Here is a 22,405-nt window from a genome sequence, read left to right on the forward strand (position 1 = left end):
GGAGCAGTCAGGGCTTCATGCACATGAAGCTGTCCCGGACCAAGGAACACAAGTATGTGCTGGGCCAGAACAGCCCGCCCTTCAGCAGCGTCCCTGAAATCGTGCACCACTACGCCAGCCGCAAGCTGCCCATTAAGGGGGCCGAGCACATGTCCCTGCTCTACCCCGTGGCCATCCGGACTCTGTAGGTGTGAGGCCTGGGCATTGTGACAGATCTGGACCCAGCCCTGTGCTCATCCCCTGGCTGAGGGCTGTGGCCCTTCCTGGGCCACATGATCTCTCAAACCTTTCTTGGCCCTCTCCCTGGAATCGAGTGGCAGCTGGAGATTCCTTAATTTATTCTAAAGGGAAGGACTACTGGAGCCTTGGAATAAGAGGTGGTCTGGAGCTGAGGATAGAGGACTCCCTGGGGAGAAAGGATAGCCCCTGGAGGAAGGGATTTCAGAATCGCTGATCTCCTGAGGAGTTTAAGATAGACAGCTCCAGCCTCTTTCTTCCCCTAGGGCAGAGGTGGCGACCTCCACCCTCTTTACCCAGGGGTGGAGGGGTGGATTGGGAATGGAGCTGGACGCGGACCTTCGGGGTGCTCTAACCACCTCTCCGCCTACACCCCCAAACCACCGGCGGGCTCCGCCGGAGTCTGGTGCGGGGCTTCGGGGAGACGGCATTGGGGGTGGGGAAGGAGGGGAAGGGCTCGGCCGGAGGGAACTTGTACAGGCCCGGGGCCGCCCCGGCTCTGGGCCAGAGGCAATAAATAAACCCAGTCCTGCCAGGCACAGCCGCTTCCGCGCCTCCAGCGCCGCAGCTCCCTCCTGCCCCCTCCTCCATCCCCCCCCGCCCCCCCCACGCCCCGGGCTGACGGGGGAGGGAGTTGAGCGAGCACAGATTCTGTTTATAAATCAGCTCTGGAGCGGACACAGGCGGCTGTGAAAAGCACTTTCGAAGCATCAAGTTCCTTCCTTTGACGAGATGTCAAAACATCCCCCCTCGCCCCCTCCCCGGCTTGGGGCACCAGAGCCGGCCTGCCGCGCGGCGCCCCCTCCCCGCCGCCCCGACGAGCGCGGCTCCCAGAGAGCGCATCTAATTTCCTGCCAACAGCCATTTGTCTGGGAGGAGGGGAGCCACGGAGAGACAAAGAGGCAGCGCGCCAGGCGGGAGGGAGCGGGGCGCCCTTGCCACGCGGAAGCCGCACGCCGGCGGAGGCGGGAAAGCTGGCGGGCCGACTGCGTTTCCTTTCCAGAGGAAGCGGGGGCCTGCCGCGCCTCCCGCGGCCCCGGGCCGATGGGTCCGACCCCGAGACCTGAAGCCGGCCAGCCCGGGCCCGGATCTCCCTCGTGGCTGTGGCGCCTGGCGGGGCCGTCCGCGCGCGCCCCCTGATGGCCGCGCCTCTACCGGAGAGGCCACACCGCCCGCGGCCCTGGCGGCCCCCCAGCCCGCGCCCGCAGCTGGAACCCGCCGAGGCCTGGGGCCCAGTCCCTGGGGAATACCACCGGTCCGCCAGGCGGAGCTGCTTTCAAACCACTCCAGGCCCGCCCTCCCGCTCCCATGAGCAAGCTGAACAGAAGCTCCCAATGACCGATGACCCACTGAACTAACACCCTCGGGACGGCTGCCCAGCCTGAGAGCCTCCTCCAGAACGGATACCTGCAACTCCCAAGCGTGGTGTGAAGCACGGGAATTTGGATTTTCTAATCCAGTGGCTAGTTTCTCGAAATCGAGGATATGTGATCTGACGAATGCAAGAATTCTGTGGGGACAGTGGAAAGGATCACTTGAAATTGAGTCCTGCTTCAAACATTCCATCATAGAGGTTGCCCTATGCTTAAGTAGACTTGGAGGGCATTCAGTTATTTTGCAGATGAGAAAACAGAGGCCCAAAGAGGTTAGGTGATGTGCTCATCAGTCTCCTTGCTGTCATCTCACTACACAGAAGACTCATACAGGCACTCATACAGGTGCTCCACCCTCCCATGGCTCAGAGGACCAGGAGTAACTGAGGTCCTGGGGCAAGCCAGTGAGCTCTGGCTCCCTGTAGACTCCTGCTGTGTCTTGCTACACTGCTCCCTTCTTTGTGCCCAGCCCACCGTCACCAGAAGCCCTCACACCTCCCTCTGCCCCTCCTGACCAGGCCTCAGGAGCCCCACACTAGCCACCCTGAGAGGCCCTCTGTCAGGAAAGGTGCCCCTGAGCAGGGGAAGGGGTCTCTAGCTGGGGCGCTTGGCCTTGGAGGGGTTCCCTTAGTCAGTGGGTACAGGCAAGCTCAAAGAGAACGTGTGGACCAGCCTCGGTGAGCTGGCTGCGTGAGGACCCCACCCTGCAGCAGAATAAAGAAACCCTAAGGCAGGAAAGTGGCTTATTTATAAAAGGCTATTAGAGCAGGAAGAGGAGAGAAGAGCTGAGGAGCACTGAGGCCTGTTGGGGCAGGTTTTGACTACAGTACACGTTTAAAAAGTTGGCAGAAAAGATCAACTGTGCTGTTAGAATGGGGTGCTGAGGGGGTCCTGTAAATTGCTCTCTGTGGGTCTACCCTGTACCCTCTCTAAGGCATTTGCCAGCCCTTTTGACAGTGGGGAGCTCAGAGGAGGGGAGATTTGGGGGAAGGGGTTTTAGGATGCCAGCATCTGTGCTCCCACTTCATCCTTAGGCTCACAGTCCCCTAAACACACACACACACACACACACAAACACCATTTTTCTGCTCCAGTTTTTTGATTTTTTTTCTTATTTTGGAAGAAGAGGTGTCACTTTGCCCCAAAGCAATACTAGCTCCCCAACTTCCCAACCTCTAGTCCCCACACAGTGCCTTGCATTTCTCCAGGCTGAGAGCTTCCGGGCCTGGGAGTCCCTGAACCCGCATGAGGTGACTAACCATGGCCACCTGGACCAAGGTTGGGAGGTGCGAATGGGGAGACGGCTGAGGGAGCCAGAAACAGGAAAGCTAGAGGTGAGGTATGGGGCCAAACCTCTGCTCAGCTGGGCAGTGGGCAGAGGCCCTGGGCAGGAGGCCTAGAAGTTCTCATGATGGTAGGAGAAATGAATCCCGTCCTGCCTGTTGATGAGCTGACAGGCCTTTTCCACATTCTTGGTCATGCCATGGGGGTCACAGCTAAACACCCCGATCTTCTGGACCTGTTGGAGGAAGAAGTGAAGGCTAGCTCAGTGTTCAGAGGGAGGGCTAGCTCCATGTTCATGTTAAAGACCAGCAAGAGTCCTTGGTGAGGACCATTCCGTGTTCCTGATGAAGGTTTGCTTTGTACCATGCGTGGTGAGGGCTGCCTCAATGTTTATAAAACTAACTCAATTTTGGTAGACTTGCTCTCTGTGCGTCCAGCCTTTACCGTTTTCCAACGCATTTGCTAGCTTCAGGTGCAAGATCAGTGTTTCCAATAGGGGCCAGGTTAATCAATGTCCAAGTTGAGGACAGTTTAGTGTCTCATTGAGGGCCAGCCCAGTTTTTATGAGAGTGTGGCTAGCATAGTGTTCGTGGTGAAGGTTAGCTTGGTGTCCAGGGTGAGGGCTGGACAGCATTAGTGGTAAGGATAATTCTGAGTCTGTGGTGAGGACCAGCCCAACCACCAAGCCTTTCCTTCTGGACAAGACATCACGGCTTCAGAGGTGGCAAGTCCCTGCTGCCTGATTCCTCCCTTTGCCCCTCAGGGTGACCCATACCTCTCCCCTTCCATTCCATTACCCCACCAATATCCCTGGGGGTGGATTCTCCTTCCCCTATGGAGCAGGTTTGGGAGCTTTGCTCAGACCCCAAACAAAGGTGAAGAAAACCTGAATATGGGGTGGGACTGACCTTTGGGTGGACCTCCTGCAGAGAGTCGAAGAAGGGTTCGAAGGGGGGTCAAAGTGGGTGATGGAGCGCAAGCCCGTTAACAGACTCCGGTTCAGCACCTTCTGGAAGTGCCGCTCACAGATGTACTGGGGGAGGGAGTAGAGGAGGAAGGTCACAGCCAGGCAGAGCCAGGGTCAGCTCCTAGTCCAAATGGTGGTCCACCCACCTGCCTTGGCCATCCTTACCCTCAACCCACATCACTGAGCTGCTCTGCCTGGCCGGCCCTGATGTACCAGCATGGTGGTCCTGAGGTCAAACTTCTCAGCCAGCTGGGTGGTGTAGATGTGCACGGACACCAGGTCCTGGTGGTCATTCTCCTCCACCCCCCAGATGATGTCAGCCAGCCACTCAAACTGCCGCTGGGTCCGTGTCACCCAGATGAAGTAGATCTGGGGACAGGGCTAGAGCTTGGGACCCAGCTCATCTCAGGCTCCCTACACCCCAGGAATCATCACACCAATAGAAGCCTTCTGGTCTCTAGCAGCTTGTGCCTCTCCCCAGATAGCCTGGGGAGGTGGAAATGTATGGGGCCACAGGGCCATGCTCTGAGGCAGAAGATGGTGTTGCCCCAGGGCACAGAGCAGTGGAAGTGAGCAATAGCCTGGGGCCATGAGAAAGGAGTGTGTCAAGTGAGCTGAAGGTCTGCTGGGGTGGGAAGCAGCTTTCTCTTGCCGAGCCTGACCTTCCACTCCCTCCAGTGGGCCCTTCTCAGGCTGCTAGGCTCCCAACCTACAGGCTGCCCAGAGGCAGAGGGTCCCGCTAAGGGGTATGTCACAGAACAGCCTCTGGAAAGACCCAGCTGGCTGCCTGGAGTGGATGGGCATGGGCTCAAAGAGAGACCAGGGGAATGGAAGCTGCCCCGGGGGGTACCCACCTCCAGCTTCTGATGGGGAGAAACGGGGCTGTGTGAGTTAAGAGGCAGAGACAGAGCTGGTACGGACAGAGGGGCAGGGGAGCTGTCACCCTCTGAGTGCTGACAGCATACAGGCTGGGCCTCTGCCTGCTGCATTCCTGTGGCCCTGACTCACCTGCCAGGCCCAGAGAGACAAGCAGGGGCCTGCCACCAGGGCCAGGGTGAGGCGAAGGGGCCTGGTGTGGAGGGGCCTCAGGGCCTGGGCTGTGCTCCTAGAGCCATCCAGGCCCGCCAGCCCTGCCTTGCTGCCTCCCCTCCTCTTCCTCTTGAGAGCAGAGCCAGTTTCACTTGTGCCCCACCCCAAGTATGCCCTTCCCTCTCCCGACCGGACCGGACAGTGCTTCAAGTGCTGGCTTCCTCTCCAACGCTGCCTGGAGGGACTCTCAGAAGCACATCCTACGTGGGGCACCCCCTAACTGAGGGAAGAGCCTGGAAGGCATCAGCAAAACAACTCTGTCCCTTAGGGTCCAGGAATACCCCAAGTCCCTTGGGGTCAGGCCAACTCAGCCTTTCCCAGACCAGGGAGGCCAAGGACAGAGGCAGGAGACAGGTTCAGATGGACACGGTGATAGGGAGCAGGGGGCCAGGGGCTGGTGGGAGGAGGGGACACTCACCTTCCTACAGAACACTTGGCAGCTGACCGATGACTTGGTCTTTGAGGATGGAGGCAAAGGGGGTGACCCCAATGCCCCCTCCCACCAGCACGGACACCTCAAACTTACGCCACTCCTGGTGGCCCTCTCCAAATGGTCCATCGAGGCACAGCTGCAGGGAGGGGAGTGTGTTTGAGTTAAGTTCGGCTACCACCATAGTTCTGAAGCCAGAAATGGGAGGCAGGGAAATGCAGGTAGGTGTATGGAGTGGGGAGTAGTGGGGGGCTTGTAGCATCATCTGGAAGAATCGGTCTCTGGATAGGGGAAGGGAGGAACGCAGTGGGGAGTCTGGGGCAGCAGGACCGAGGCCTGCTAAGGGACTGTGGGAGCATGTGGTGCATCCGGCCTGGGTCTGGGCACCTTTGGATGTTTGGCACAGCTGTCACCCGTCGGGGGTGAGTAGATCTCCCTGAGGCGGGTGGTCCAGGGCCCTGCTGCCCGGATGTGCAGGCTAAGCGTGTCCTCGTGGGGCGCAGAAGTCAGGGTGAAAGGGTGGCACTCTGTGGTCCCCAGAGCCAGGCAGGCGATCTGCACCCACTGTCCTGACTTGTACTCAAAGCCTTGGGGCCGCTGGAACTCGAGGCGGGTCACTCCTGAGGAGGGAAGGTGGGTGGGAGGTGGCTGTCTTGAACCCAGCAACAATGTGACCCCTAGAGAGTTCCCCAACCTGCAGCCTCAGCTCTGCTTTTGGAATATGACAGAGGAGGCCTCCCGCGATCAGAGATCATTACTCCCCTCAGGCCACGTCTACCCTGAGGGGGTGCTGGGCAGCACTGGGGTTGGTGGTCAGCCTGGCCTGGGCTCCTCCTCTCTCTGTTGTGAGAGAGGCTCAGGTCCCCTGGCAAAGAGCCTCTCTTACCAGCTCCCTCATCCCTACCACCTCAAGGACCCTGCTAACTCCACTGGGCCAGGCCAGGAGATTTCAAGGTCCAGGCTCTGCCCCTGGCCTGTCAGCTTCCTCAGTACCACCAGCCTGCTCCCCTGACAGCCTCTATGTTGGCACCTGAAGGCAGCAGCTCTGCCCTCACCACACTGATCTCCACCTTCTTTCCGGCTCAGGCTCACCAGCTTGTCCCCCATGTAGGTAAGTACTGGGACCAGGTAGAAGATGTGGAAACGGGGCAGCTGGATCAGAGGGAAGCTGCCATGGATGATGAGCTGGATAGAGCAAAGAGTATAGCTGAGATCCAAGCCACACTCACAACAGGGTCTGACCCCTGCATCCCTTCCCAATTGGCCCATCCAATTCTCACCTCACCAGGTGCCATGTTCCTTCCAGGCTCCAAAACTTAACCTCTCCCAACCCATCCTCCAAAGCATTTATGTTAATGAGACTATTTGCATCTTCCTGACACCATCCTAGACCAAGCCACCTGCATTCATGCGGTAGCCTCCTACTTGGTCTTCCACTGGGTTGCCCCACTGTGATCCATTCTCTCCAAGACAGCCAGTGTGACATTTTAAAGTTTGTTTTATCACGTCATTCCCAGCTCAAAAGGCCTTAGATGATTTCCCATTGCACCACAAGGCCTTGCAATGTTCTGGCCTCTACCTGCCAGCATTTCCCCCTCCCTGTTCTTCAAACACGGCAAGTCCTTTCTGCTTCAGGACTTTGCACCTGCTGCTCCCTCTGCTGGGAACGCCTTTCCCCTACTTCTTCCCATCCATCTCACTTTTCAGGTCTCAGCAGAAATGCCACCTCCTCAGGCCTTCACCCAGCCCTCTCTATCCCTTCTCCCTGTTAACTCCCTTCAGAGCATTGTCGTCATCCACGATACTTGTGTTCCTTCATCCATGGACATGTTTACTGTTGTTCTCCCCACTGGACTAGAGGAGTAGGGACTGTGTCCATTTCATTTGCCATGACACTCTCAGCTCCAATCAGTTTCTGCCTGGCACATGGTAGGTGCTCAGTAATTACTGAGTTAATGGAAGGAGTTTCCCCAATTTACCCTGTCCCTTTGGAGACTAAGAACACCTAACCAGTCCTCCTTTTCCATGAAATAACTGACAGGTATTGTCCAGCTCCGGTCCTTTCCCCAACAAGCTGGTCTAATGTGGTCAGACACGACTTGCCCCCTTCTTCCCACTTGCTTGGTCCTGAGTATGGTCAGCCTGGCTCCCGCCTCCACGTCTTCTCAGGACCTGCTCACAGAGGGCTCACAAGTGACCAAACCCCGAGGTCTCCCTTCAGACTGCATTCGCTCCCATGCTTGGCAGCCTGTGGCCCTAGTGACCACCCCCGCCTTGCCACTTCTGCAACAGTGCTCTACTGGTTCTCCCTCTTTCCCTCTCTGGCTGTTTACTTTCTATCTCCTGCACTGGCTCTGCTCCTTCTCCCACCCCCAATCCTGTGTGTTGCCCAAGCCTGATTTCCTCACCCTCTGCTCTTCTCTTTCTATGATCTCCCACCTGGCGCAGCCTCTCAGCTGAGCCGCAGCCCTTCAGCTGCAGCTGCAGCCTGCACAGGTCCACCATGTCCTGCCACCACCTACTGCCCTGTTGGCCACTCATAGCCAGGCCCATCTCCTCTGTGCCCCGAATATTCCACCATCATTCCCACCTCTGCACCACTGTTCGTGCCTTTCTCCTTCTTCTTCTTTTTTTTTTTTTTGGCCCAACCAGGGATTGAACCTCGACCCTCGGCAGTGAAAGCACAGAGTCCTAACCACTGGACCTCCAGGGAAGTCCCTCATGCCCTTCCTTCCACCTGGAATGCTCTTCAGTTTCCACTCTGCCCTGTCAAACCTTAGCTTATCTCTCCTTAAGCTTAGCACAAGTTCCACCTTCTCCCCAAAGTCTTCTCTAACCAGTTTGGCCCAAACGAAACTCCCTTCAATGAGCTCTTCTAACTGACTGACTGGAACACTCAGCTCAGCAATTAATCCTGTATTATCTGTTCATTTTGATCATTTCACATGCATGGCACTTATCTCTGCAGCAAATCCTCAGTTCCTGAGAGTCTCCCCCTCCTCTGCTGGGCCTAGCACAGAGCAAGTATATACTAGACCCTCAACACATAACAGTTAAAGTGAACTCTGGTTCCTCATTCAGCTCTCCATTCCTCCAGCTGAGTGTTACCCTATTCTTGAAACTTTCTCCACAGAGCTAACTCAAACCTCCTTGGGCTCTTCTCTCAATTGGCTCCAGTTTTCCCAAGTTCCTCTTTCATTAAGGAGCCCACGCCCACCCCCAAGGCTTTCTGAGAATCCAACCAGGCTGAGAACAATGTCAAGGTGACTTCATACTCCTTTGTTTATACATCTTGCTTGGTGTTGGCTCTACCTTTAAACCACAAAGCTGCTTCAGGGTCATGGTTGACTGAGGAGCCTGGGGAACAGCCTGCCAGCTCAGTTTCTGCTGTGCTAACTCCACCCTCTACAGCCTGGATCAGGAGCCTGGACACCCTTCCCCAGGGTCTGCTCCACACTGGGGTCGTTTACTTGTAACTTCTCTTTCTGCCAGAGGTCAAGTGGCCATACCTGAGATAAACAGGAAGGCAGCAGGTGCTTTGGCTCTGATCTCCCCCCAGATGAGATGCTCCCAAGCTGCAGGGGCTAGGACTTCCCAGCAGAGTGGCCTGCACCTTTCTGAGCTGCTAACTTCCCTTCTGGATCCCCCAGTGATCCCCACAACCGGGGATAAATCAGAAACCGGTCTTGGTCTCAGGGTACCAGGCTGGCCACTCTTCTGGGTCTCCCATCTAGTTCAAAAAAGCTGCTTTATCACCAGAAACAAGACCATCATTTCCACCCCTAACAGAAACAGTAACCCAGATGCTAGGGCTGTACCCATTATCAGGAACGTTGGGAGGGAGGCATAAATTAGCCACAATTTCCAGAGAAACTAACGTCATCGGTTCTAGGAAACATCCTAAGCCCAGGCTGGATAGTCATCTTCAGAACCATGAAGTGCTGAGCAGGTTGGAAGCAGACCCTCCTACCTACCAGTGAAGACAGACTGCACCCCAGCACCAGCCTGACCCAGGCAATGATGACCTTTCTCCCTTGTCTCAGGACAAAGGAGACCCCTGTGTGCAGTTCTGCCTGGAGCCAGGTGATAGGGCAGCCATCTGGGCTCTGCACTTCTTGAATGCTGGCAGCCAAGCTATCATCAATGGGGACATCAGAGCATTGGGACTTGGTTTAACTCCTCAGCAAGGCCCTCAGGGTGCCCTTCGGGGAAATGCCTGTGTCTGTGAGAAAGGCAGGCCAAGTAGAGCCATGACATAGGGGCACAGATCAGAGTCATCTCTGGAAATAGCCAGCTGAAGCAGCTGAGGACAAAGCCAGGGAAAGGTGAAAAGGGAACAGGAGAGAAGAAGGGAGGGAATGTGAAGGAAGGGAGGCAGGGGCCCAGGTTAAGAAGGAAAGGGGAGAGGTGGAGTCTTAAAAATCCATTTTATCAACAGTCCAATGAAGACATTTTGAGCAAGTTCATTAACTTTACAGGTGGCATTTAGCTAGCTGGATGGATGTAGCTAACACCCCAGAAAACAGGATCAGAACAAAAGTGGCAGAACCTATTTAAGGTAAGTTTCTCTTTAAGAAGGTGACGCTCCCTTGAATGCAGACAGTCCACCCAAGAACCCAAACCACCACCCAAAGGTAGGGAAAGACTGACTGGGCAGAAATGATGTGGGGTGTCTGGAAGGAATGCAGATCAGCCAGGTAAGGCTGCTACTACAAACCCCATGCCAGGGAGTCAGTCTTCCAAGTGCCGCATATTGGGTCAGCCTACCTGAGAGCCCCATACTATATAAGCTCCACCTTTTGAGAGAGATACGGAGAAGTGAAGAGGATACTTGAAATAACTAAGGGGATGGAGAACTGATGTCTCAGGCATCACTGCCTCCCTGGGAACATCTGCCCAGACTCCGCTGGCCTGGTTCACAGCAAAAAGCCCTCACCAGCACGTAGAGCAGGATGTAGAGGTGGTGGGTCAGCCAGAAGCCCCGGAAGCTGCGGCGCTGGAAGTGGTGGGAGGCGAAGACGTACATGACGGCGAGAACCAGGAGCAGCATGACCCCCGTGAGACCTGCAAATGAACATGGGGTGAAGGGCAGAGGCGCAGGGCCTCACAGAGGGGGCTGTTCTGAGGCTGCCAGGGTCCCCTCTCCACTCCACAGCTCCAGGCAGGGGGCGGAAAGCCCAGCATCCTTCCCTCTTCCTCTCTCCGACACCACTGATCACAGGTACCTTTCATCTCAACAGATCCTACTTGTCCTTCGCGGACCTTGTCATGATGGTTATTTTTCAAGCACCTGTGTCATTACTTGTTTTACGTCTGTCACTTTCTTGACTCTCAGGTCCACAGGAACCGGGACCAGGCTAGGCTAGTTCACCACTGCACCTGAGTGCCTAGTGCAGGGCCTGGCACACCATGGGCCTTATGGACATGTGTGCTGAATGAATGAATGTACAGGGCAGCTGCTCTGAGCCCTCTGTGGAACTCTGGACATCGTAGGCCCTGCCATCAGGGAGTCGAGGCTTGGCCAGCATTCCAGCTGCACTGTACCTGGCAGCCACAGCACCAAGCATGAGCACTGGCACTGTTAGTGAGCGAGTGGGACCACACTGTCGCTGCTCATCACCAGAGCCCCCATGGATCTGGCCCAGACCTGGTGGGAGATCCCTCCTCTCAAAGGGGATCCCAGGCTAGGGGTGCACAGGAGGGCAATACTGGAGCCATTCCAGATAACGGCCCCTCAAGTGATCAAGGAGAGAGGCAGAAGTGAAGAAGATTAGAGCCCTGTAGTGTGGAAAAGCAGAGGTTAAGAAGGGATCTAGCCAAAGCCTGTAAAGTCCTGAATGGAGAGAAGGGCATAAACGCGGCCTGATCCAGTAAACCCCAGTGTGCAGGAGTTAGCAAGCATTCCCTGAAGTTCAAAGCCGATCGTTTCAGGATTTAAAGAAAAATGAAAAACAACACGCTGTGTTTCACAGAAAGGAGTGCAGAAAACATCTTACCCCAAGGAGGGAACAGAGTGAAAATATAAATAGCTTCAAGAAGCATTTGAATAGATTCACAGCTAATAGCTCTAAAATGGGTGATTATGGGGAGTTAGGAATATGCCCCTAAACAGCTCTTGTCAAGACAGACTACAGAATGGAGGGGGAGAAGGGGAGGGGGCATCCACCAGGCTCCACAAAGAGCCTGGTCCCTCCCGCATGCAGCTGGGGCATAGCATTCCTCAAAGTCACTGTCATGGTAGGTGTGTGTGTCGGGGCTGGAGGGGTGCACTCCCATTCCTCAGAGGGAGGGACTAGCTCAGAACCAGGGCAGAAGCCCAGCTAAGCTCCTGAGAGAAGGCCTGGAATGCAGAGTCTCCTACTGCCCAGGAGAGCGCTCGGGGCAAGGGCAGAGCCTGGCTCACCGTGAAGGCTGTGAGGGCTGAGTGAGAGCGACTGGGCTGCCCGTGGCAGACAGAACCCAGAGCCTGGAACTCAGAGGCAGGCCCAGAAATTCACAGAGCAGAGAGGGCTCTCACCTGGCATGGTCTGGAAGAACCACCAGTAACACTTCTGGGGGAACTCAGACCTGAGGGTTAGGGAAAGCAAGGACGGATCCTGTGAGGAGATGTCTGGGACCTCCAGAAAGGATCCTCCAGAGGAAGCACCCCACACCAGTCACCAGTCTCCCTTTCTGTGACTTGGGATTGGGGACTCAGGCTGGTCATTGTCCTGTAACTTGGAGGGTGACACACTCCTCTGAACCAAGAGAATTTCTGCAAAGGATTCCACCCCCTTCACCCCCGAGCCAGGCCACACACATGCACACACACACACATATACACACTCACTCACCCGTTGTCATGGAAGAGGCCAGGTAAGAGGCAGGAAAGGATGCTGAGTGGGCTGATGGAGAAGAGGTAGACATTCACCACACGGCCTGCACTGTGTTAAGGCTAAGGAAGACCAGACAGGGTGGGGTTGAGCCTGGGACCAGCCCACTGGGGGGTGCTCAACCCATTCAGCCCAAGCTCTAGGACTCCAGCCAGCCAGAGTTGGGGGACTGAAAAAGGACCCTAGGGATCTGGACTTCTATTCTTTAATAAACCTCCTGTTCCTCCCCTGCCCCATATACACACCATCCATGAAAATAGCCACATGCGTCTGAAATTATACCATTAGAAGTTCATTCCTTTGGTTTCTCTCATAGAATTACGTGTTTTTGTTTGTTTGGCTCACCAAGAGGCTTGTGGGATCTTAGTTCCCCGACTAGGGATAGAACCCGGGGCCCTGGCAGTGAGAGCATCCAGTCCTAACCACTGGACCACCAGGGAAGTCCAAAGTTAAAGATTTGCTACCTTTGGCATAGCTGGTGATTCCTATCTACCTACTGATTTTATAAAAGGTTACAAGTCTCATGTACATATCACTTCTTTATAGCCTTTCAATTTTCTACTTTCCAACAATGTTATAAAATAGTAAGGGCAAACACAATAAAATAGGCACCAACTTGTAGAAACAATGCTGTGCCAAGATGTTAAGGCAGCCAAAACTGGTCTGTTGGCTGGCAGGCAATGCCATTTGTCCAGCGGGTAGCTCAGGGTATGACAGCTGACTCCTCAAAAGCAGCTCGAATACTGGTGCATGAAAGTATAGCTTGTTCCTGAGTCAAGGACCTTCTAAACCCATTTAGGGAGTTGTTGGGAAGAGTAAATGAGATGAACCCTATTAAGTGCCTGGCATGCAACAAATGCTCAATAAACATTCGCTGGATCTGCACAGTCACAGAGTCTAAAGCCTAATCCTGCTGGTCTGGTAACCTCCATCCTGGTGTGTGATACTGGGAAAAGCGACCTGTGTGAGCCCTGCCCCTCTCACCAGGTGCTTGTCTCTGATGCATGTGTTTCGCCGCCCATCTTCCATGTCTCAAGCCAGTGTGCCCTGGACCTCCCACCCTGCCCTCTGGGTCCTGACCCCTCCTCACAGTGCCATCACTCCGGAAGAGTGCAGGGTTGACGTCCTGCCATCTGGTAACTGGAGGCAGGCCCAGTGTTGCCCTGGCCTTTGTGTAAGAGGGCAGGCCCAGATCCCGGCCTGGCTGCAGGCAACTGGCCAGGTGGTCTGTGCGGAAAAACTTCAGTGGCCCAGGCAAGAAATCGGGATGAGATACCAAGTCTGAGGGAGCTCCTCTGGCCCATGCCCCAGGCTCCAATCAGCCCCAGAGGGACCTGAGCCATACAGAGGGAGCCATGGTCAGCAGGTCAGAAGCTCTCTTAGCAGCGAGAGAGTACAGGCTCCCAGCCCTGGGCACCCCTCCCTGCCCAACTCTGGAGCTCCAGCTGAACTTCTTCCCAGGGGCCAGGCATACACAGCCTGCAGGGACAGCCTCAGCCTCACCTCATGCATCCTCAACCACCACATGGTCCTCTCACTCAGCGATCTGGGAGGCCATGCCCAGCAGCGGGTCCACATCTTCAGCTCTTTGTAGGTTTGGGTGCTTTGGGGGTGGGGAGAAGAGAGAGGCATGGCTAATGAGGCCAGCGGTTGGGCAGCCAGGCTCCCTCAACCCCACAGTTCATGTCCTGGGCCCACCCAGTCCTGCTATTTGCTCCCAAACTGCGGGGCCATTGCTTCTCTACAGGTTGATTCCCCACTCAGGGTGCGCAATGTCCCCATCCAAAGCTCATGCTGCTAGGACACAGGTCTCCACAAGCACAAGGAACCGAAAACTTTGCTTCTATTTCAGGAAACTCGACGGTATGGTTGACAAAGGCACTAGATCTAGGTCTTGGTCCTTGCTCGGTTAGTAACCAGCTGTGTGACAGGACCTCTCTGAACTCAGTGTCCTGCCCTTAATAAAAAGGGCCTTAGGGATTAATAAATAAAATAATAAACAGGTATTAGCAGGACACTGAGGTCTCTTTCAGCTCAGCTCCATGACTCTGATTCTATGCTTGCCTCTTCCCTCTTTCCTCCCACCGCCTTCCCCCTTTATGAACACTCTACACAAAGTATCTGATTTTGCTTTAAATTAATGGTCAATGGTCTTTACCCATACTGGCCTGGACAGATGATGCCTGGTAATCTCTCAGAATTCCTTTCTCCACCTTGCCCTCCCCACATGTTCACATTCACACACTGCCCTGGTGTGTCTAACTGGGAAATTTCCTTGGGGGCTGGGATGGCTGGGGTACTCCATTGCCTACAGGGGACCTGGAGTTGTCAAGGGAGAAGGAAAACCTGGAAGGAAGTGATAGATGTAGAGCCACATCTGCACAGGCCCCTGCTGTGCCTCACACAGCCCTGAGGTGGGCATGGAGGACTGACGTTTGACGGTGTATAGCTACCTGGTCATCTCAGACAGTTGGTAGGGGAGATGGCTGGGGTGCCCCAGGCTGCTTCCTCTACCCCAGCCCATCCCAGCTGGCTGCCTCAGTCCTACTGCCCCCCTTCACCACACACCCTCAGACACACACACACACACACCACAACACACACACACCCACATATGTGCCCCCAGCCCTGACCTCTCGGCTCCAGTAGCTATCGCAGACCCGGAGAGCTCTGGAGACACTTGAGTTCCTATTGATGACCCCTGGAAGTGGCAGCTGGCATTTCTGAAATGCAAGGAGATTAGTGGTGACCGAGGCTATGAAGCCCCAATGTCAGGCATCAGCTCTAGTCTCCAAGGCTAGAGCCAAGGGTCCAGGCTATTGCTTCCTTGAGGTGGTGTGTGGTCAGGGTAGGTCCTGAACAACCTGAATTTTTGGAAGCAATAAAAAATAAAAATAAAGAAAACATCAGACCAAACGTCTAAAAGTGTATCCCTTATTTGACCATGTTTCATTCTCTCTCTCTTCTTCTCTCTCTCAATAGAGAAAGAGACAGAGACAGATAAACTGTCAACTGAAAGAAAAAATGCACAACATAGGAGTTGTGAGTTTCAATTTTACTCAGGAAACTTACTGAGGACTATAGGCCAGGAAACAGCCTCTTAGTAGCTCTGAGGGGACTGCTCCAAAGAGGGAGGGGGAGAACCCAGTATATATAGGATTTGGGCTAGGGAATGGGTGCAGTCAAACATACATTTCTAAAAGGTTACTGCTAGTCACAAGGATCAGATACCTCAGTAAATGGTTTTTGTGTTTTTCTGTGTATGGGAAGGTGCAACAATCTGGGTCCATTAAAATTTTTTCCTGAGATACCTCTAACTATCTAAGGGGTTTGTTTTCCCAAAGCACTGAGTGTCTTATCCTGTTTTTTGTCCCGAATTCCTTTTCAGGGTGTACTGTTAGAAGGCGACTGCAGCGGCTAATGACCTGATCCTTGTAGAGCTGGATGGTGGGCAACATTCTTTATATATCTTTTTATATATGTAAATTAAAACATTTAAAAAAGGATTATTAATCGTTCTTTTGAAATTACTTGTCTATGTATAACTCAATTACTATGATTTCTTGGCCATCATAAGCCATATCCAGAAATTGGTCCAGAGTAAAAATAATCTAATCCATGAACTGTTTTAACTTATAACGCAATTGTAAAAAAATAGACTGCATGCTTTATTTTATATACTTTTAATTTAATATGTATATTTTTAAGTTTATTTTTCATTATTTTGGAGTCAATACTTTTCTTCAGCTCTCACACATTTTTATTGTAATTCCCTCCAAAGGCTTATAAGCCCCACTTCCTGTCCTTATAGCTAAAAATATCCCCAGTGTAGTGTCAACACCTGCGGGCTTTGTGACTCACCCTCTGAACCTCAGTTAGCCCGTCTTTAATTGGAGGATTAATATCTAAACCAGCTGCAGAAAAATGGACATTAAGGTGCTCAAAAACCACAATGATGTATCTTTTTAAACAACTGTTGTTCTTCTTTCCCTCCATATTCACTGTTCCCTGGGGAATGGGCACAATTCTGATTGATAAGCCTGTCCTGAGGTCTCCTGAGGCAGATTTTTCTCAATATACACCTCCACCCCTCCAAACACACAAACATCTGAGCCCCTCCCTCACCTCATGTAGACGCCAGGGGGCACCATGGTGGAGAAGAACTGCTCAGAGGCCACCAGGAACTCCGGAGAGATGCTGGGGTCCAGAAAAGGGCGGTACTCTGTCCACAGGGGTAAGAAGAGAAATAGGCTCTTTACCCTCACACACTCGTCACACGAACCCACCTGTCTTCTTTGTCCTATGTATCCTGACCCCCTCCCCCTCCTCAAACCCCGCCTCAGCCCAGGTGTTCCCCAAACTCCCTCACCTGTGTAATTCGGCGGTGCTTGCTGCAGGAAGCTGGGCAGCCACTCATACATCGCGATGTTCTGAGGGTCAAGAGAGGGGGAAATGGGAGGCCAGCGCTGGAGCAGCCAGGCCAGGAAGGATCTGAGCTCAAGGAAGGCTTAGGTGTGAGACGAGGACCAGGCAGGGCAGTCACGGGAGAGACACTCAAACAGGAGAGGGGAGGAGGTTCCCGTTGCCCACGAGGAACGAGGGCAGGGGGGAGGGGCAGCTAAATAACAATCACGAGAAAACCTCTGGTATAACTAGCGCTTTGCCTCCTTATCACTCTCAGGGACTTTCCCTAGACGGTAGCTGTCTGGGGAGGGGTGTTTCTGGGTGGGCTTGTCCAAGGATGGAGGGCTCTGCGGGGCAGCGGAGTCTCCCGGGGACAAGGACGTGGGGGCAGGGCCGCGCGACCGACCTGGTAGGTGGCGATGACCCTCTTGCGCGCGTGCTGGAACAGCTCCTCGTCCCCCCAGAGCCGGTGCTGGCGGGCCAGCCTCTGCGCCCACAGGTTGTGGTAGCGGAACCAGAGCAGGCCCAGCGCCTGCAGGAAGGGCTCGCGGTTCCCTCGCTCCGCCCCGAAGGCTGCCCGCGCGGTGGGGACACAGGGGAGGAGTTGAGCGCGGGTGGGCCCGAGGAGGGCGCACCTCGTCGGCCCCCCGCCCGCGCCCCCGCCGCCTCACCGTACAGCCCCCGGGGCCCGCGCCGTCCCGTGGCACCCCCATTTTGCTGGCCCACCCCCCAGCCCTCTTACCAGAATCAGAACCCTGCCCTGAACCTGTCCTAGGAGCCACAGGGGCAGAGTGAGAACAGAGTCCCCCCAAGAGTACCTACCAGATTATTTCCATGCTCCTCTAACCCCACTCCCATCAACAACTCAAGGTGACGCAGATTTATGCCTCCCCCAAGCAGACGTTCTCCCCCTGCTCCGACCCCTACCCCACCCCATTGCCTCCTCTTCCATCTCTCACCCCCTCTCTCAGACCCTCCATCACTCTCTCCCTTCATTCCCTGACTCCCCGCCTCAGACACAGAGGTGTCCAGCTGACCCCACTGGCTTCCCTTCCCCAGAGGTTGAGGCTCTCGTGGAAGAACACTCCCAGCACTGTGCGGTTTCGCAGGGAGGCCTGCCCTGCGGGGCCCCTCATGGCTGTGTTGCTAAGTGCCCGGGGGTTGGGCAAATGAGGCTCTCGGAAGGGCTGGTACACACCAACTGCATAGCTGGCTGGGATGAGGCGCTGCAGCCGGGAGCCTAGAGTAGGAGGGGTAGGGGCAAGGATGAATCCTCAGGGGGCTCCCTGACCTCTCTGCCAGGCTCCCTTCCACACCACAGATCCTAAAACCTTAGGAATGGGTGAGCCTTTGCTGGTACCTGCCAGCCCTTGCCCCTTAGCGGTGGCTACCTCCCTGACCCTGGGGCTCCATCTCCACTTGGCTCTCACCTACCTTTGCTGCCCCATCTGTGCTCCATGAGGTTGTTGTACCACCCATCAAATCGCTGCACCTCCCATGAAATGGGGTTCTGAGCTCCTGTGTGAGAACAGAGGGAAGGGGCAGCTGAGCGAATCAGTGCATGAGAGGACAGGCCAGCAGCAGAAAGTGGATACCCAGCACAGTGCAGGAGGTAGGGTATGGAGGGAGTTTACCCAGGGTATGTCCAAACTCAAGCCCAGTCTTTAAGCGGCTCACTGGACAACTATGGCAGGGAGCACTAAAGTGGTGTAGCCAGTGTGTGCTGATAAATGGCCTCAGAGAGGAAGAGAAGGGTGAAAGAGAACAGTGGCGGTGGCGCAAGGGATGTAGGAGCCTTCTACTGCCCTCACACCCCAACTCCCTGGGGGACAGGACAGAAACTGTTCCCAGCCCTAAAACATCATACAGTGCAAGAGTCAGCCACTCTTCCACCCAGTGAAGGACATGTCATTCTGTGACTCACCCCTGGGCAGGGGAAATATGGAGAGGGGCTTGGCTCTCTCTCGTTGAGCCGCTCTCAGAGCAAGGGTATGGGCCATGGGGCTGTGGCTTTGGGGCCTATTGTTACCCCTATCTTTTCCCCAGTTTCTTGGGTGAGATCAGGGACTGACTGGTCATGTGGATAACCTTGCTGCCTCCTCTTCTGGGGCATCATGTTCCCCATATGATTCCTCTATTGACCCTATTTTATTCTCCAAAAACTAGGGTCTAGGAGGAAGCACTCAGCTGTTGAGGAAAGAACTCAGGCAGTGGGGGCAGAAGGAAGGGTCTAGAATCAGAAGTGGAGCAAGGATCCTTCTGGTCAGTAGATCAGATGACCAGCCAGAGTCCTTTCCCCAAACTAGGAGGCTACAGGGCTTAGGCTCCCTGTCTGCTCACCTCAGAGAACAGAGAAAAGAAAAGGACTCTCATCAGCCAGAGAGAGACCCATTCCTCCGGTTGTCTCTCCACTCAGACCAAGGACAGGATCTCAGAGCTACTTTCCTGCCCCATGCCCTGGGAGCACGCACGTCAGCACACATCATACGTACACTCGCCAGGGGGTCTGAGAAGGTAGATGACTCAGGCCCTGATGTTTGAGCAAAGAACTCAACTAAGGATCCAGGACATGGGGCAGGAACTAGGGCAGCCACATACATGTGGTCTCTAAAATAAGATGAACCGGTGGCAGAACAAGGAGGCCGCCTCTTGGGTAGGGTATGGGGGAGAATACCTCTGGGAATAAGAGTTAAAAGCCGGGGGAAAAAAGGAAAATCCAAGGCCAAGGCAAGGAGAGGACTGGGAGGAAAGGGAACGTGAGCAGCTTTGGCAAGGGAGAAACTGCACGGGCTGCCTCACCATGCTATCGCCTCCAGCCAAGACCAATCACGCCACAGATTCTCTCTGCTTTCTCCTGGTGCATCCCCCACCCCTGATGATCAGAGACTTGCTCTTTTAACCTAATTTGTGGCACCTTAAGCTCACTTTTCTCCTCAGAGACCCAGACTACAGAGAATGGCCTCAGATTCTAATAAGAGACTGTCCAAAGCTGAAGTAACAAACGCTTATGGATATTTTTTTTTTTCATTTTTATTTTTTTGCCATGCCATCAGGTCCCCGACCAGGGATTGAATTCAGGCCACGGCAGTGAAAGCCCAGAATTCTAACCACTAGGCCACCAGGAAACTCCCGGATCTTATTGATTTTTGTTTTTGTTTTCATCACATTGTGTTAAAACACTGGCGACTTCCCTTTAGCTTTGGGTCCAGTCCGAACCAAGATCCTTTATTGTTTTGTGTGTCTGATCAGTCTTTTCCTCTATGGGGTGTCAGGGGTCCTTACTGCGTAAAGAAAGAAGACAGAAGAGAGAGAAAGGGCCCCCAGTTTGTAAGGAATAAAACAGGAAGTGATGACACAGCAGATGAAGGCTCCCTAATTCTGTGTATTTGGGGAAATTTTTCATTCCATTATCCATTCATCTAGTCAAGAAGCTTGAAATGAGCACTTACCATGTGCAGCGTGCTGGGTTAGCTAGGGACTAGGGATACAGAGGTGAATATGACACAGCTTCTGTCCTTGGAGGACCCCAGAGGATGCTGGGATGCTGTGCTTCTCCTCCAATCTGTACTCACCCATGGGCACCCATGGCCCAACCAGGAGTGTCCATGCCAGAGCCAAGCGGAAGCCCATGATGAAAATGTTAATAGGGCTCAGTTGTTAGAACACCCTAAAATGGAGACCCTAGAAAAAAGACAAAGGACAGAGAGAATGAGCTCCAGCAGTTCAGGAGAGTCAGGGCCTCTTGAGGCCCCTATGAATCAAGGCCTGGGGCTGGGCTAAGACCAGAGTGTGTAGCAAATGGCAGGAGACTGACTCTCTCCCAAGAATCTTTCATTCACTCAACAAACACTTGATAAGCACCCACTACATAGTGGGCACTGACCTAGGCACTGGAGATTAAGTGATAAACAAAGCAGACAGAAATCTCTGCTTTCCTGGACTTTACATTCTCAGATTAATTGGAAACCTTGCTTTGACTCAGCTTCCTACCGTGTGTGTGTGTGTGTGTGTGTGTGTGTGTGTGTGTGTGTGTGTGTTCCGTGGACAGAGTCTTGCTTGGGGGCCAGAACACTGGGTTGAGGCCAGGATACTGTGCGGCTGACAGTCCACTAGTGTGATCTTAGGCAGGTCACTTATCTGCTCTGGACCTTGGTTTCCTCTTCTGGCTATGGGAGTACACATGCCTGAACTGTCTACCTCCTAGCCTGGTTGCCAGAATCAAATGTGAGAATGAGGTTGAATTCCAAGCAAGAAAAGTGACAGATGTTATATAAATGTGATATAGAGAGGGTAGGCTGGAGCTTGGCTTCTCTGGGCAGACTCAGAAAGGATGCAGCCCCCGGTGCTTATGTGTTTGGGGCTGGCTTCCTGCTCTCTCTCCCAGGCCAACAAATCACCTAGGGATGACAGGGAAACAGAGGCAGCAGGGGACTCAGGCTGGGACTCCTGAGTGGCGCAAGGAGTGCCTAAGGCCAGTGAAGACCTCCTAAAGGCAATATGGAGAAGGGGGTGGGGTGGGGCTGGGGAACTGTCTAGCAGAGGAAGGTAGGAGCTCAGTGAAAGCCTCATCCCTAGCCAAACCCTCAGGGCTCCTGGACAGGTTGTCGTCTAGTCACAGAGGAGGGAACCCAGAGGATGATCTCCTCCCCGACTTGACATCTCCCATTAAACAAATGAAAAAAATGTAGGCCCAGCATAATTCAAAAGCTCAGCATTCCACTCACTCCACCCCAGTGAAGGGCTTTGGATGGTTAAAGGCAAAAGGCTGGACATGCTGAAGTGGCCACAGTGGTTCTTCCCTGATCCAGGATGTCTTGCCCCTTCCCCCCACCACTATGTCTTCAGGAGTCTGGGCCCCAGCCAGGTGTACCACTCAACCAGTAAAAGCATGCGGTGAGCTTTCAGGCCAGGCTGTGGGGAGAAACTGAAGGGGAAGGTGGACATGCTTCATAACCACTCCTTTTGGGTGGGTAGCCACAACCATTTACGCAGCATCGCTGGTTCCGTAACTTCCCAACAGCCTTGAAAAGAAAGCACAGCCTCATGACAAGGCAGTGAAGCCCCTGGGGCTGTGATAGAACCAGGAGGGAACACAGGTTGCCTGGTTCTTTCCCCACATGGCTGCTTTCCAGGCCCAAAGCCCTAGTGTGGTGACCCTGGGCTAGGGAAAAGATGAGTCAGCTCCATAGGTAGTCCAACGTGGTCCCAAGGGAGGGCTGAAGGGGAAAGCCTGGACTCTAAATGCCCAAAGTTCCCTTTTTGGCATGATGTGCTGGAACCAGGAGGAGCTCCAGAGAGAGCCCCTAGGCCCAGGCAAACTAGGCCACCCAACATTCCCAGTTCCCAAAGAATCCAGTCTCTCCAAACAGTCGTTGAGGGGGGTGGGGGCGGAGGATAGGACCTCACAGGCTCATTTTAGCCTCAGGTTAAGAACGGAGGCGCAGGGGGGCCAAAGCTAGAATTCCCCTTCCCTCAAAAACGTGGCGGCGCTGGGGCACACGCCACCGCAGTCACCTTCCCCGGAGCGCCCGGGCACGCGGGCGGGGGATGCCCTCCTGGGTCTGACCTGCGGCCGCGGCGTCTCTCGAGCGCGGACGGCGGATTGTCTCCCGCCGGGCTCACAGCTGGGCCCGCGACTTGCGCTCGGGTCCGTCTCCCTCTCCAGCTCTGCGCCGGGGCTGCCGGGGCTGCCGGGGCTGGGAGGTGAAGAAGGTACCACACGTCCCAGTTCTCAGGCGGGGCGAGGCGA

The 22,405-nt window shown here is 54.4% G+C and overlaps 1 protein-coding gene and 1 pseudogene across 2 annotated transcripts in view; one reads left to right on the plus strand and one right to left on the minus strand.

The window, feature by feature from the left end:
• SHF (Src homology 2 domain containing F) overlaps window positions 1-15,719 on the plus strand; it is a 34,812-nt gene extending 19,093 nt beyond the window's left edge. The window contains exon 7 of one of the 2 annotated variants that reach the window (XM_030842705.2): window positions 2-15,719. In XM_030842705.2, coding sequence (XP_030698565.1) covers window positions 2-188 — 187 coding nt within the window. In that variant the 3' untranslated portion in view covers window positions 189-15,719. The remainder of the gene's footprint in view (window position 1) is intronic. The other variant, XM_060294327.1, reaches the window with a different exon arrangement.
• Window positions 2,718-22,341, minus strand: LOC115845121 (dual oxidase 1-like; annotated as a pseudogene).
• Window positions 22,342-22,405: the final 64 nt, after the last annotated feature.

This window comes from Globicephala melas, chromosome 2, assembly GCF_963455315.2.
Source record: "Globicephala melas chromosome 2, mGloMel1.2, whole genome shotgun sequence".
Classification (NCBI taxonomy): domain Eukaryota; kingdom Metazoa; phylum Chordata; class Mammalia; order Artiodactyla; family Delphinidae; genus Globicephala; species Globicephala melas.